The following is a 15,275-nucleotide window of genomic DNA, read 5'->3' as shown; positions in this document are numbered from 1 at the left end:
CACTGTAGAACAACATACAAGGTCACATGAGAGGAGTGGGATAGAAGCACTTCTCTGGCTGGCTTGGAAGTATACAGGACTGATAGAAAACTTCACTGAAGAAACCAACAGTGCAGAACTGGCATTGCACATGAAGCTTGCACTTATAAATTCGAAAAGAGATTTCAATAGGCTACAACATTAATGCAGATCACAATTATTATGACATACTATATGTGGCAAGTAACAAAATTCAGGTTCTACTACTATCATTACATATGTGTGGAACATTTTACCTTTTCCTGGGCTTTTGTCCGACTTGCTGGATTTTACAGTCCTGATCGGTGTAGCACAGTAGTGTTCTCTGGTGGGTGGACACTAGGAGGGTTTTGTGTAGGTAGTGCAGCTGTACTACAGGGGAAGGTTCAGTAATTAACACTGTGGGTCTGCACACCCCCTGGTGGACAGGGAAAGAAGAATAGGTTGAGTAGAATCATGTAGAACAAAAGTCTTCAGAAAGTCATCACATACATTTTTACTCCAATCCCAAAAAGGCACCATCCTGCAGTGCCATCTAGCTGTTGTAGGGAGTTTTGCAGTACATTTGTTAATATGCAGATCACATTCAAACTAGTCAGTGATCAATAAGCAGCAAAGGTCAATCCTGTTTGTTCAATACCTACATATGTAACTAATGTAATATAGAAAATGGTAAAAAAAAAGGGAAAAAAGCATTTTCCAGCACTCCAGGGCTGATATATACAATGACTCTTTTTTGGGAATAGTACTCTGCTGACCTCATAAAAGTCCACAGCAGTGAAGATGACCTTGCCAGCCCTGTCCCCACTGAATAGTTTCATCCCGTTGGTGCTCCACTCCGTACACACCACAGCTGCCTCATGCTGGTCCTCAATGGTAAACTTCTGGTGCTGGGGACAAAATACCAGGGTTATTATTACATTGAAATGCTTGAAACATTTCTGATTTTAATTCAAAACTCAAAACTGGTTTAGAACATCTTTCAAGAATTAGAGACAATAGAAAGTCTTTTCTGAGTACCATGGGATACATTGGAGAAAATACAAATACATGTAAAATACTGGACTGTATAATTTTTCTTGTACTTCCCAAACATGGTGTAGCATTTTATCTAAAATTCATCCAACCTTTTTGCTGTGACCAGGAACATTTGACCCGAGCTGGAACACCACCACCAGTCCTGACTCTGTTCCTACTGCCACCATGTCATCCAGGCAAGACAGCAATCTCACCGAGCTGATGGGGTCGTTCTTCAACTGGGGGGACAGAAACAGGATGAAGTCACTCATACATTAACTGCCTTACCTGTTAAGTAGCCAAGAGTGCCAGGGAGAAGATGTACATACTACATACATGAAAGAAAAAAAAAGAAAAAACGTTGTTTGAGTAAAATAAATATTTGTCCAAAAAGGAATGACACTAGTGATATATTAGCTGTGCAGATGACAAGGAGAGCTATCACATAGGATAGAGGCAATCTCTTACTTTTTTTGCAATTATATATAACAGAATATTAAAATATAAAATGAAAAACGTGGAAAAATTTTGACAGGAAAATTTACCTTTCCTTTCCTCTACAGCAAGGAAGCAGTTGAAACACAAGAGGTCAGAAAAGCAAGCATTATTGTTGTCAATATGAAAGTTCACCAAAAATAAGCATCCTGATTTACATGCCAAAACAAAATGGAATGTCGTGAACTGATAAATTGGGCAGAACTGTGAAAAGTCCAGTTAAACAAAAGATGATGATGATATGGATCATTCTGGACATATGTGCTGAATTTCACTACATGACACAACCAAAGATCAAAGCACTATGAAATATTCATCACACATTTCAATACAGGTACATTGATTGAGAATGCAAAGCATGATGTCCCAAGCTTGCTATAATCGTATATGTCAGATTCTATTGAAATGGACCCATTTCTTACCCTCTAGCATTGGCATGCAGACCAATCCTGTCCTGTTCTTAAGTTGCCAATGAATCAATACAGTAGCTTCTATATTCTATTGGGGATATATTTCTAGACAATCTAATTATTTCCCTCAGTTAACTTTGGCAACAGTTTTATGAAGAGAGGATCACATAACACATGTTAACTGTTGTAGGTAGATTTTAGCAATTGCAAGTTATTCCAAGATTACCAATACTGTTGTTTCCTTTATCATCTATGTGTCATAAATGTGACATTATTTCCATGAAGACATTACAATAAACACAAGAGGGAAGAGATATGTGAAGGTAGAAAGAAGAGGAATACTGCTGGCACAGATCTTGGTGGCCGTAGCAAATGTGTCTCACATCTCACAGCTGCTACACCACCAAGATGGGCACCCACAGCACGGGTGGGAGGGGGGCAGGATACAAGGGAAACACTGATGTCACAGACATGTTTTCACAGGAGGAGGGTAGGGCAGGGGTACAGCAAGAGCACATTCCTATTATGATATAAGAGGAGAAGCATCTACAAATAAAGGTAAGGCTGGCAGCTACAATCATTGGGATCACTTAATTTATGGCAATCTAGAAACTACTATGGCTATGTTAATGTTCATCCTTTATTCATAATAGTATAATTTAATACACATACATTGCACTTTCATGCTGTAATAAAGTTAGATAAAGAGAAGAACTGATACATTGTATTACAGTTTGATAGCTGAGTAAGTGATCTGTTCAAACAAGAGCTGTTCTGGAATGTTTTTGAAGGCCTGTTACGGTCTCTCTTACATGACTTGAAAATTGAAGCTATTCATGTATAATAGTTGTATATACTCAGTGCTCTGATCTATCATTCACCATGTATTTTTGTAATGGCATTTTGAAAGTCAATTATCATTGACATTGACAACACATATTATTAGACAGTAAAAAGTGAAACATCAAACTCATGACAGCACTGACCTCACAGTTCAGCCTCTGCATCTGTTTCTGTTTCCTCTCGTACAGGAACACAAGGCCGATGTTGGACCCAAAACCAAGCAGTTCTCTGGTGGCATCAAAACACGTCAGCTGGATGGCCTCTGTCTTCAGACCCTTCTGTGCCTTGTGTGGTATCAGGTCCATTATACTGGTCAGTGGGGCAAACTCCCTCAGGACAGGGTCACGGCCAAGCACTGGAGGCTTGGCTTCTACTGATGGAAGACAACAGCATGACAGGTTCTTCATTAGAATTTTTCTTGTGCAGAATGAGATGAGCTGCAAATGATGCTCATTTACTAGTAGGTGTACTGTATTTGATTTAATAGGCACAGGCACTAGAATGCACACTCTGTTTTTCAATCAGTGATTGTATACAAAAACAAACCTGATACTCTATATATCTACATGTGCTTAAACCAAGGTGGTGCTGATTCTTGTGAGAATAAATTTCTTTTTGATGGTGTGGTTCTGGCTGCATTCTCTTTGCATAATGTTGTTACAACTTGTGCTAAACATTAACACAATTAATGCATAAAATCCGATACTTAAGCGTAATCATATCATAAACATATTTATGAGATGTACATTGAAGTAGACATAACACCCCTTTCTGATCCAAGATACATATCATCAATCTCTAATGTGATGAAAATCACATTCATGCATATAAGTCAAAGTGATATGGCTTATGCCTTAAACTGCCAACAAAATGCATAGCCCAAGCTACTCTTGCATGATGTTGGTGATTGCAACATGAGGAAATAACAGCCTCTTCAGTCATGTAGTGACATCAGTGCCATATTATAAGGTACAATGTATATCTTTAGATGCAAGAGATAGACACGGACAGTATAATTTGTACATATCAGTACCTCTATCACAGAGCACTTAGCACCATCACATAGCAGTAATGTGTGAGACTACATTTGGACAACAAATAGTACTGATATTACACCAAGTTGCTCCATGCACTTCCCCTTGATTGGGTTAAGATCTAATTAAGATGTCTCCACCCAGAGGGTTCTGATCAATTATGAGTGGCAAACCTGATAAACTGCCATTTGGGAGGTAACAAATGCAATCCCTGCTCTAGAGTGGTGTCTATGTTGCACTGAATTATCTTAAATTGTCTTAAAAATTATTTTCAATAACAGAGCTCAACTGTATACCACCCTTTCTGTGGACAACTAAAGAGTCGAGGGGTCCTTCCCAGTGAGTGGTTCAAACCTTACAGTCCTGTGCTACGCAGGTTGTACTCATTGTACAAAACTAGTATGTTATGCAAAAAAAAAAAGAAAAAACAACAACAATCTACTGTACTGTCCTGCTCTACAGCCTCATTATTCTGATGGGTAATTAGTGGCTGATCTTCAAGATGAACCTCTGAGGTTGTAATCACAGAAACAGACAATGATTTTAAGAGCCTGCTCTGATTTCTTCTGCATGAGACTTTCATCACATTGTTTTACTGGGACCATGATAAAAGTAAAATACAGATTACAATGGGAGGCCTGGGCACAGTCCCAGACTTCAATCAAATAAAACCATTCCTGGAACGCCGGGACTGTATGACACTGGTCTAGTTTCCAGTGCTAAATAATAATAAAATCTGACCTACAGTAGCATCATTCTTCGTGAAGCCAACTACCATTGAACTATGTATATCCTCTTCAATAGCACTTTCAATAGCATTTTCTAACTTCAGTGAAATGATTGGGGGGAGGGGGACTTTCATTGTCGGTGCACTTCTTGATTTGGTAAACAAAAGATGGTTTAACACAGCATCTCATATACTGTCACACACACACACACACACACACACATCCATGCACGCACGCGCGCACACACACACACAAATCACATACATACACCACACACACATTCACAACACACACATGGGAGAAAATGACAGGGAACAGGAGAAAAGGGGAGGGCAAGAAAAGAGAGGACGTGAGACAGAGGAGTGAAAGAAAGGCAGGAAGAGGAGAGTTCGAGTCTGACATGTGATATAATTGATTTCCCTGATTACTCCCCATAAATCATTATTTGTGACAGAAGTATGATCTAGTAAATGTACAGGTTCCTATCCTACAAAATCATTATGTTTGGCCGTGAGATAATTTGAATGAGCCAAATTACAAAACAAACAATCTTGAAACAACAATTTGTTTTTGGGTAACGTTACATGGAAATCTTGCATTCCTACCAACTACAACTGTTTTCATAGAATTCACGGAACTGTTTTCATAGTGCTAGAGAAGAAGAATACCCTATTCTTGTTAATAACATGCATGTCAATGTGACCAGTCATACAGCGGTGATACGGCCCACTGTGCTGTGTGTCGACTGCTAACATCGTCATTCCGACCGAGCGGCGACATTCGGGATGTTTCAGGACTAGCTGATTAGAATTCCACAAAAAGGACCTACCTACTGCAACACGTAAAAGAGCTACTGTACCTGTTGTGGTTTCTGATGCCATCTTGATGGAGAGGGTGGCGAAAATGATGGTCAGAAGGAAAAGTAAACACCTGAAGATGACAAAATTATCACTCGACAGCCATGTTGAATTACGTCACTGAAAGCAAGGGTGCAAGGTCAATGGACTAAACCATTCATGAATAGGGGGTTCACGAGTGACCGAGTAGAATCTGATGTAAAGCATAATACTAGTACTTTATTAATAGGCGTGATCTTGCAAACCAAAAGAAAATACTAGTAGCAGAGACGGACTACAACAGTAGTCTAACCTGGCGCACCAACTCTTCTAGATTACCATTGTCCCAATTTGCTAAACTTCAGCTTTCAAATAAGTTTATAATATCGCGCTTCTTCATAGTCCGATGATAGTCATAAACGACTTTTAAGTTTAAGTAAGTTCTGACACAGTAGCCACAACAGAACGTTATACATGTGTCCTTCTTAATTGTGACAAATATGATATTGTTGATTTATGTGGATATGCCTATTGTGAAATACAAATGAAACGATTTTCATAATTGCCTACTTAAACCTTGGAACACGCCCCAACAAACATGTGATTCTGTAAACATTAACTAGTAACGTTAGTACAAGTCAATGAACTGCAGAAGACAGACTGAATTCCCTGCACGCTTTACCCAATCTAGGGGTGTTGTGCAGAACCCGTACAAGAAAGAGAACAAGAACAAGAATTCTAGTCTAGACGCTATCAATCGGAATCTTTATTCGTTTATTTATGTCAAATTAACATGATTTGGCGATACAAATTTGTATGTATTCGGGAATGTTTACACGGAAATGGACTTTAGGAAACTCCGCGGGGGTGTCACGAGCACACTGACATGTGAGAACAGCGTCTAAAGTTCCACACCTGCGCAGCCGTAGTTACATAACTACACATGATGGCGGACTTCCTTCTCCTGACTAAGGTCCTGCTGTACGCTGCTGCCGTGGTGGGCGGCCTTGCTGTAGCAGTGACTGTAGGTCTCACAGCCGCCAACTTTAAGGGATGCTGTATCCTGTACGCGCCCATCGTCGAGGACACGGCCCCGGACTACCAGTGGCTGATCAAATGCAGCTCAAACTCCAACTGCCACTTCCCGATCGGGGTGGGCGTAGCTGCCGTCGTGTACGGAGTGATCTATGGAGGTTACTGCACATACACGCTCATCAGCCGGGAGCGGAATGGGTAAGCAGGGAAGGCAAGGTCAAGTCAATCACACGGGATCATGATAACACGTTTATTACAGTCGTGACATGCCCAGAATGATATGTTTACTTTTCAATGTATGTTTGGCATATAGACATCTGAAAAGTGCAAAGGAATTATCGTACTGAACCTGAGTGATGTTTATGATGATGTCCCACTAGTCTCAGAAAGGGGCCAGAAAGTCCGTCTTGCCCTTAATAGATCTAGATCGGGGAACTTCAAAATGACACAAAATAATTGCTGCGTAACGCAAATTGATTTAATACATGTATATAAGTACATGTAAATGGTTACACGAAAGGTGCTTTAAGACATATTAGTTCAGTTTTGACGATCTGACAGGAAGGACATGGTGCTCCTGCCCTCGCTGGTGTTGAATGGCGGCCTCAGCTTCCTGACGCTCGTGTGCGGTGCCATGGTGTCGGTGGGCTACAACAACTTCTGCGCACAAGTCAAGAAAGTCATCTAGTGAGTAAAAATACTAAACCCGAGAATAAACGAACTGAATCAAGCTTTTACCACTCACTCACTCACTCACTCACTCACTCACTCACTCACTCACTCACTCACTCACTCACTCACTCACTCACTCACTCACTCACTCACTCACTCACTCACTCACTCACTCACTCACTCACTCACTCACTCACACTTACTTAACCTGCGTTGCCTTACATGGAACAACATAAGTCGTCAAAAGTCAATGAAGGTTGTACATCCAGGTAACGCACGATAACTGACGAAACGTAGTGACTACTTGAAACGTCTGACAGTTTCCAAAATGTATCTAGTTGCTCGAGTAACTGTTTTCTTGTGTAACTTACATCCTGATGAATTTCTTTTTTTTTTCCTAGTTACGGATATGATTATGGCACCTGCAGCTACTACCAGAGCTCTCCCGGGTACCCGAAGGGTAATAACGATGGCATGCCGTTCCACACCTTCATGACAGTGGCCCAGATCTCGCTGTGGGCGCTGTTCGGGGTGTGGCTGGTCCTCACGGGGCTCACCGTCCTGCGGCTGCGGCTGAACTCCCGGGAGGGCAGACCGGCAACCCTGCCATGGAAGCGGTCTGGCAATTATGACATGACGTCACCGGTAATTTAGCCCACCTTGGCAGTCGGATGTCGTGTCTCGAATCTGGAGTCCAATGCGGCGACGACTCACTCTTTGAATTGAGTTATTTTGTGACAAGAAGTTCTCCGAATACTGTACTAATTATTACATGTATCTCTCATAGATACAAAGAATGATAATACAATAAAGTGAATAAGCCCTTGCTTTTACAGGTATGTACATATCTTTTCCAACATGGATAATCTGACAACGAACATGAAATTGTTTTGTTTCACTTTTTTAAAACAAACAGCAAGCTTTGATGGTCTCATATAAGACGAATTTAGCATTCATCTAGAACGAGATGCGGATACCCTATCTGATGGATGTTTGGTCAATATTGCATAGGAAGAACAGGTGTAGCAGGTGGTTTCTACTTGAACACACTTATACGGAAACTATATACGGGATATCATCCTTATATACGCGAACATGACCTTATACGCTTTTCAAGTTATGTTCCAATGCCATGCTATTATGTCCTGAATAACTCACTATATACATGTACGCTAGCATACATGCTAACTATATACATGTACGCTTCTTAAGTATCACATGTTGGTGGCAACAATTGAGTTATGTTGTATCAATGATATCATCTTGGAGTTGATATACAAGTTTTCAATATCATGATCTTCACATTTGTATGCGGTGAATAGATGAATATTCTAGATAACTAGTAGTCATTGATTTAGTTTTAAACAAAAGTTGTGTTTATAGAAGGGGTATAGTCTATATTAAAGAAAATCTCTGACAATACAGTCTTGCCTGGGCCTGGGTTGGCATACGTGGTTTGTTAAAGGGGTGGTTTTCGTCACTTGGATCGTTGTTACGTTGAACATCAGGTTCTCATGATGACCAATCTTGAAGTGCATGCTGAAGTGTCAGGTTCCTCTTGTGTTTACACTGTCCGTTTTAACAACGATAAGCACGGAAGCCCAAAATAGAATCCGGCTATGAACTCAGCAGCAGACGTACATGTAATCGCTCCCGTTGTTGCCAGAAACTATATGAACACTTATAATAAGTTGACCAAATGAGATTACAAAACGTGTACTGCGTCATGGTGAATGTCCTTTCACATACATGTATAACACGCTAGAAAGTATTCCAATCATGGAAGAAATATGACTCTGCTGCGTACAGCCCATTATTCGAGAAGAATGACGCATATCGAGTGACCCGTGACGAACATGACGCTATATCGCTACCCTACAGTCGGTGTACTTCACTGGACTTTCCACGACAGTTTCCCAACTTTCCCTCCCCAGACACAGTCACAGCTTCGGCGAGATGTCTATCATTAAGTCACCGCTCCCCGACGTCACCATTCCTGACGACTTGGCCTTGGTGGATTACTTAACGGCAGGTTTCGACGCCTATGGAGACAAGGTCGCGTTGGTGAGTAGGTAATAAAATTCTGCAGGTAAAATACGACTGGGGGAACGATCGGAAACTGAGACAAGTTATTAGTGCCATATTAGTGCCGGAATGTGTAGTGTAATGGTTATTGTGCACCCACTTTTGTGCTATCCAAAGCCCTGTTCAGGGGGCAGGGGGCCCATGCCCAAAGTTATGACTTATGGAACTCCTTGCAGAATTGACCGTGACTGGCTCGCCAATTCCATCAGTCAGCTTAAAACGCAGTTTGTTGGACTAGAATCAGAACAGAATTTTCCAACAAGCAAACTATCATGATCTTGAATTGACAGATGACAAATTTGTTGTATCATCTGGATAAATAATGCAGGAAAATGAAGGCACAACAGTGTATGTTGTTAATAGATATAAGTGGTTGTTGACCTCAGTGCGGACAATGCCAAGTGGTTCATGTTACAACAACTGCCGACCTCGTCCCGACAGACTTGGTAACAGTCCACCATATAGATACAGTGCTATCGCTGCTGGGGTGGGAGGTTCAACTCGTGTTCTAGATCATCGACGATCGAACGGAGGCAAAATGTCTCGGATCGTCTTCATACCTGTAATCTACGAGATTAGGGCCAAGACACAAGGCCTATTTTGTGAAACCCAATACACCTCGCCAGACACAGGCACTTTCCTGTACTAACAGGTGGACAAAGACCTACCTCTTCATGAATAGTAGCACGTACAGAAGTTAGTGTAGGCGGAACGTGTGGTCTTTTTTCAAGACACTGAAAAGTGTGACAGGTGCATACGTCGTGTTGCATGCTTGAATGTGTACATTTTGAACGTTTCAGAGCTCCTGGCAGCTACTCACCTTACAAAAGACCCATTGTCTGGATTGCATTGTTCAATTTCTCCAGGTCGACGGCCCCACGGGCAGATCCTATACTTTCTCTCAGCTGAAAGTTCTGTTCCGTGTGTGCGGTAGCGCCCTCACACGTTTGGGGTTCAAACAGCATGACGTGTTCGCCATCTACAGCCCCAACCTGCCGGAGTTTGCCATCATTTTCTTCGGTGTCATCGGGATTGGAGGCACCGTGACGACGGTCAACCCTCTGTACACGGCAGGTGTGTCGGTAGGAACCGGTCATAGCGGACACATTTCCTTTTTAAATGGAAGAAAATCGACTTGTTACTGCTACACAAGCACTGAAGTTGATTTTGTTCAATGCCACAAATAAAAGGAGATGGGCAGGGCAACATATAAATATACAGAGGTACAAAGTAAGAACATACGCTGATAATGTGCTTTTCATTGTTTCGTTAACTGGCAATTTATCAGTTGAAGAAATGAAAGAAGGTAAGTCTGAAGTCTTGATGGGACGTATGAAATGTAAACGACGACTTGGTGAAAAAGGCGAAACCTAATAGACCACCCTCCTGTCCTCCAGATGAGCTGGCCCACCAGCTGCAGCAGTCCGGAGCCTCCTATGTCATCACTGTCCCCATGTTTGCTGACAAGGCAAAACAGGCCATGGACAAGTGTGAGAAGATCAAGGTAGGGCATCATGTTCTCATGTCACCAATGAGATTAACATTGAGGTGCACTTTAAGACCCATTGAATTTATGACTACTAAAACTTCCTTCAACTTAAGTCAATTTAAGGTCATGTGGGATTGGTCATTTGAATCGTGATGAATGCTGTAGTACGGACAGATGGACGAAAATTCACTCTTTTACATTGGAGCGAGGTTTAATTCTTCACTAGATACAGAATGGACTCTTGCTTTCCAGGACGTGTACGTGTTCGGAGAGGCTGAGGGCTGCACGCCGTTCTCCTCCCTCCTGCGGGACGACGGCTCAGCCTTCCCGGCGGACGTGCAGGTCAACCCGCGGGAGGACGTGGCGGTGTTACCGTACTCCAGCGGCACCACGGGGCTGCCCAAGGGCGTCATGCTCACACACTACAACCTCATCGCCAACCTGGAGCAAATGAGGTGATTAGAACACGGTCTTTACGAGGACGTCATCTTGCTGGTAGCGGAAGAACCAATTATTATAGTTCTTTTAAAAGCAGTATAACTTGTTACACCTGATTTACACATGATTGAAGACTTTCTTATGTCCCCTTTTTGAACAACAAGACAGAAGAGTCTGAGTCTGGACCCGAACACGGACGTCCTGATCGCACTGCTGCCGTTGTTCCACATCTATGGCATGGTCGCCATCTTGGGTGTCGGTCTGGTCCAAGGGGCGAAGGTTGTGAGTCTGCCTAAATTCGATCAAGAGCTCTTCCTGAAGTGCATCCAGGACCATAAGGTGATATAACAATTACTACATTGCTTACAACATCTGATTAGGGAATAAAGGTACATAATGAAAATAACCAACTTGTCCTTCTTCAACAAACTTGTATCAGGTCCACAGGGTTTATATATTGTATATCAAAGCACAGAGAATTTATTTTGCGGCCGCAGTCGCATTTGTGAGACTAATCTAGCGTCTTCTTAAAGCCACATTTTGTAGTCGATTCTCCGTATTTCCAGGTGACTCGCGTGTCTTGTGTGCCTCCTGTCGTCCTGTTCCTGGCCAAACACCCGCTGGTGGACAAGTACGACTTCTCTCACGTGAAGGAGCTGGTGAACGGCGCCGCGCCGCTCGGCAGGGAGCTGGCACAGGCGGTCGTCACCAGGCTGAAGCACCCCACCATCCGGCAAGGTAACACACGGCAGCGTGGGTCCAAACAGCTGACATATGCTTCATTTGCTCTTCATATGCTCTTTGTAGAGCACTTCTGTTGACATGTTGGCTCCTCTGAGGCCTCTTGTTTTTCCTCCGTAGGGTTCGGGATGACGGAGGCCAGTCCCGTCACCCACATTGTCATGGAGGGAGAGGACCTGCCAGGCTCGATCGGACAGCCCCTGCCAAACACTGAATGCAAGGTATGCGGTTTGGTTGTGAATACAGAAGAATTCAGCGGACGTTTTATCTTTTACGTGTGAAATCTGCAGTCGATGATGATGATGATGTATCTTAATCATTAGGTGAAAATGTTGAACTGCATGACGGTACCCGTGCGTTTCAGATAGTGGACATCGAGTCGGGTAAGCTGCTGGGGGAGGGTGAAGACGGTGAGCTGTGTGTGAGGGGTCCTCAGGTGATGAAGGGTTATCTGAACAACCCGGAGGCCACGGCCAACACCATCAAGGACGGCTGGTTACACACAGGTGGGTGGTGATGGGACTGATTATTGTGATTATTGGAGCTTTGATGTTCTCACATGATCAAAGAAATTTTGCCTAATATTTTATGCGACTGATCCTCAGGGGTAAAAGTATCAATTTACTGTCAAGTGTTCCGGCTTGTATCTCTGAGCGTCTTCACAAGTTACTATCATTCATTCATTCTCTCATTCTCTCTTATTGTTTCCAGGTGACATCGGGCATTACGACGGCACCGGGAATTTCTATATAGTAGACCGTCTTAAGGAACTCATCAAGTACAAAGGGTATCAGGTGAGCATCTCTAGCACCGTCACGTTCAACTGAGGGAGTAGGCGCCATATTGTCATGGGTCTTGCCACCTATTAAATTTTTTCTTCTTATTCTAAAGTTAAACTTTACGCTTTGGGTCGTACGAATACGAAGACAGCCGTCTTGGTTGGTGTATATGCTCCTTTCTAATTTGCGCGTCGATAGATGTTGCCTATGCTGTGTTGAAGACACAAATACCGGTTACGCGGTTACTGGCAAAAGCGACGTCAGTCATCGGAAATGTTACACAAAAGCCTGAATTCAAAGTTGGACGTTTCTGTGGCAGGTTCCCCCCGCCGAGCTGGAGGCGCTGCTGCTGACCCACCCGGACCTGCAGGACGCGGCGGTGGTCGGCGTGCCCGATCCCGAGGCCGGCGAGCTGCCCAAGGCTTACGTCGTGAAAAAGGCGGGCTCAAACGTCACAGGGGAGCAGGTCATGGACTACATCGCAGGTGACGATAATCAAGAATCGTAATGCTAATGGTAAACTTTGTAATTCCTAGGAAACATTCAAGGCCTTTCAACGACCTTGGACGTTCGTACATAATCATATAGCTTACTAGAACCGTTTACGCTCTATTGATATCCGGAATAGAAACGAGACAGTAGACTTAACGATTAAAAATGATTGGGTACTATTTTTATAACTGGATTGTTATTGTTGTACTGCATAGTGCAAACACAGACTTAATAGATGATGACTGGAGAATTAGAAAGGAATTCTTCTCTGTCCCACAGGAAAAGTTGCTCCATACAAGAAGATACGTTTTGTTGAGTTCACGGATGAGATCCCCAAATCTGCCAGCGGGAAGATCCTCCGTAAGGTGCTGAAGGAGAAGGAGGTTGCGAGGCACAGGGAAAAGTGACGTTGTTGGAGGCTGAACCTACGCCCAGCTATGCCTGTTCAGCTTGTTCTTAACGTAAACATTGTGTGAGAGGATGGACATTTTACTCTAGAACTGCAAAACATTTATGACAGCATGGCCGCGATAAGAGAATGGCAAAATCTCCAGCTTAAATAAGTTAGATCTATTGTAATGTGATGCCATACAGCAGCATTGCACCTTGTTAGCTTTCTTTTTTATGTATGAAAGGTCACCAGTTGCTGCGACTAGGCCCGAGGGCACTCACTCGATGGTTACATGAATAAGACTGTTACAGCATTTCTTTTTCCTCATTAGAAGTTCACTGAGACTGATAACTAACTATCACGCAAAAAGAAAAGCAGGGGTTACGAAGGCTGTTCGAGAACAGACTCATACCCTCTTACCCCATTTCGATACTGTAGGATTTTGATTCACACATACACCCCGGATGGACCCCGCCTCTTATCTTATCTTATGCCTGTGAATGGAAACGTTGTCTGACATGTCTGAAATACACCCCAGTGTTCATTCCTTTTCTGTATATGCAGCTGCCACCGTCCACATGAGAATTGTGTGCCTAATTGAAAGAAATGAGCGAGCCTGTGTGTGTGTTTACATGTACATGTTAATGTCCCTTTTATTGATCTGTTCAAGGATTAATATATAACTTAAAAGTGCCCTTGATCTGTTTTAGATCCGGAGTTCAAATGACAGTTCAAATATTACATATCATACAAAAAGATGTCACAATATACGTGTAATGGCTTTTGCGGAACTATATATTCCTGATAATGTCATAGATAAGGACTACCTGCATGAATGCACAGGTATGCCCACGTGATGACCCAACCCCCATTCAGGTGCAGAATAGCTCGTGTGCAGTGACCCCAAACAGGCCAGAGCTGCCAGCGTGTCGGGTAGGTATTACCAGCGGTGTGTCCCTAGCTATAGTAAGAACGACTTCCTCACTGTCGCGACCATGTCGATCATCAAGAGCCCCCACCCCGACGTCGCCATTCCTGAGGACGTGTCGCTTGTAGACCACGTCACCAAAGACTTCGACACGTTCGGGGACCAGGTTGCGCTGGTGAGTTTAGAACTGTTTTACTGGTGGAAATCGATACGGCACGCGATCTGCATAGTTGGCGACCGGAGTGGACTGCTTGTGTGTAGAGATATATGTATGTACGCAATATCTAGAGATATACGCCATATACGCTAGAGATACGCTTAAGGTTTCTTGGCCGATCCAATCATGCTGAATAAGACATTCAGAATGCATTCCTGCCTGTTGCATTTGAGTCAGACAATGATCTTTCATCTTTTGAACGACGTCCTTTGCTCCATATGTAAATACCCGGAGTGCAAAATACAAGACCCTTAATCTGTAACTTGAAATTATATGATTTTACTTGGGTGGACTCGTTTTTTGTATCCTCTGTCCAAAGGCACATAACTGTGCCCAGTATTGTATAGAATAGAACTGCGTGAGAAGACAAAATTTTGTATTCATTGTAATTAAGACAACTATATACGAGTACTGTGCCCCATAGTTGCCGAACAGGTTTCGTCTAATCAATGGGAACATTTCGAATGAAGAAGGCGGATAGGGAATGTCACCTCAAGAGACATGTTCTTTCTCTACGAAAGACGAGTGGCTACCGATGTGTAACTGTTTCTTGTCAATGTTCAATGGTGCACCACGACCTTGGAATTCCACCTAAGGATCCTCAAGCTGTAATGACTCTCCATATAC

General features: G+C 42.9%; 4 protein-coding genes across 5 annotated transcripts in view; 3 read left to right on the top strand and 1 right to left on the bottom strand.

Annotated features, from left to right (window-relative positions):
* Positions 1-5,715, bottom strand: part of LOC109470933 (tectonin beta-propeller repeat-containing protein 2-like) — a 13,775-nt gene extending 8,060 nt beyond the window's left edge. The window contains exons 1-6 of the mRNA XM_019770030.1: positions 5,375-5,715; positions 2,927-3,156; positions 1,146-1,274; positions 777-908; positions 276-436; positions 106-142 (exon numbers count right to left, since the gene is read on the bottom strand). Of these exons, the coding sequence (XP_019625589.1) occupies positions 106-142; positions 276-436; positions 777-908; positions 1,146-1,274; positions 2,927-3,156; positions 5,375-5,426 (741 nt within the window). The 5' untranslated portion in view covers positions 5,427-5,715. The remainder of the gene's footprint in view (positions 1-105; positions 143-275; positions 437-776; positions 909-1,145; positions 1,275-2,926; positions 3,157-5,374) is intronic.
* Positions 5,716-6,175: 460 nt separating this feature from the next.
* On the top strand, positions 6,176-7,916 carry LOC109470953. Its single transcript, XM_019770047.1, has 3 exons — positions 6,176-6,614; positions 6,978-7,103; positions 7,490-7,916. Exons 1-3 carry the CDS (start codon positions 6,325-6,327, stop codon positions 7,740-7,742), a joined length of 669 nt encoding a protein of 222 aa, XP_019625606.1. The 5' UTR covers positions 6,176-6,324; the 3' UTR covers positions 7,743-7,916.
* A 1,022-nt stretch (positions 7,917-8,938) lies between these two features.
* Positions 8,939-15,275, top strand: part of LOC109471070 (4-coumarate--CoA ligase 1-like) — a 10,335-nt gene continuing 3,998 nt past the window's right edge. The window contains exons 1-11 of one of the 2 annotated variants that reach the window (XM_019770258.1): positions 8,939-9,152; positions 10,040-10,247; positions 10,571-10,677; positions 10,915-11,117; positions 11,265-11,439; positions 11,667-11,838; positions 11,962-12,062; positions 12,206-12,347; positions 12,553-12,635; positions 12,940-13,105; positions 13,392-14,009. In XM_019770258.1, the coding sequence (XP_019625817.1) occupies positions 9,045-9,152; positions 10,040-10,247; positions 10,571-10,677; positions 10,915-11,117; positions 11,265-11,439; positions 11,667-11,838; positions 11,962-12,062; positions 12,206-12,347; positions 12,553-12,635; positions 12,940-13,105; positions 13,392-13,519 (1,593 nt within the window). In that variant the 5' untranslated portion in view covers positions 8,939-9,044 and the 3' untranslated portion in view covers positions 13,520-14,009. Of the gene's footprint in view, positions 9,153-10,039; positions 10,248-10,570; positions 10,678-10,914; positions 11,118-11,264; positions 11,440-11,666; positions 11,839-11,961; positions 12,063-12,205; positions 12,348-12,552; positions 12,636-12,939; positions 13,106-13,391; positions 14,010-15,275 lie in introns of those variants that run through there. The other variant, XM_019770259.1, reaches the window with a different exon arrangement.
* LOC109471068 (4-coumarate--CoA ligase 1-like) overlaps positions 14,389-15,275 on the top strand; it is an 11,051-nt gene continuing 10,164 nt past the window's right edge. The window contains exon 1 of the mRNA XM_019770257.1: positions 14,389-14,606. Coding sequence (XP_019625816.1) covers positions 14,499-14,606 — 108 coding nt within the window. The 5' untranslated portion in view covers positions 14,389-14,498. The remainder of the gene's footprint in view (positions 14,607-15,275) is intronic.

This window comes from Branchiostoma belcheri, unplaced genomic scaffold (assembly GCF_001625305.1).
Source record: "Branchiostoma belcheri isolate BF01 breed outbred unplaced genomic scaffold, Haploidv18h27 scaffold24, whole genome shotgun sequence".
Taxonomy (NCBI): Eukaryota; Metazoa; Chordata; class Leptocardii; order Amphioxiformes; family Branchiostomatidae; genus Branchiostoma; species Branchiostoma belcheri.
Note: the sequence above shows the minus strand (reverse complement) of the source record. Positions and strands in the feature narration are given on the sequence as shown.

Excerpts from the sequence above, each read along its gene's own strand:
- LOC109470953 (XM_019770047.1), top strand. The coding sequence starts at position 6,325 with ATGATGGCGGACTTCCTTCTCCTGACTAAGGTCCTGCTGTACGCTGCT. Across the intron at positions 6,615-6,977 it reads ATCAGCCGGGAGCGGAATGG|GAAGGACATGGTGCTCCTGC; the intron begins GTAAGCAGGGAA and ends ACGATCTGACAG. Across the intron at positions 7,104-7,489 it reads CAAGTCAAGAAAGTCATCTA|TTACGGATATGATTATGGCA; the intron begins GTGAGTAAAAAT and ends TTTTTTTCCTAG.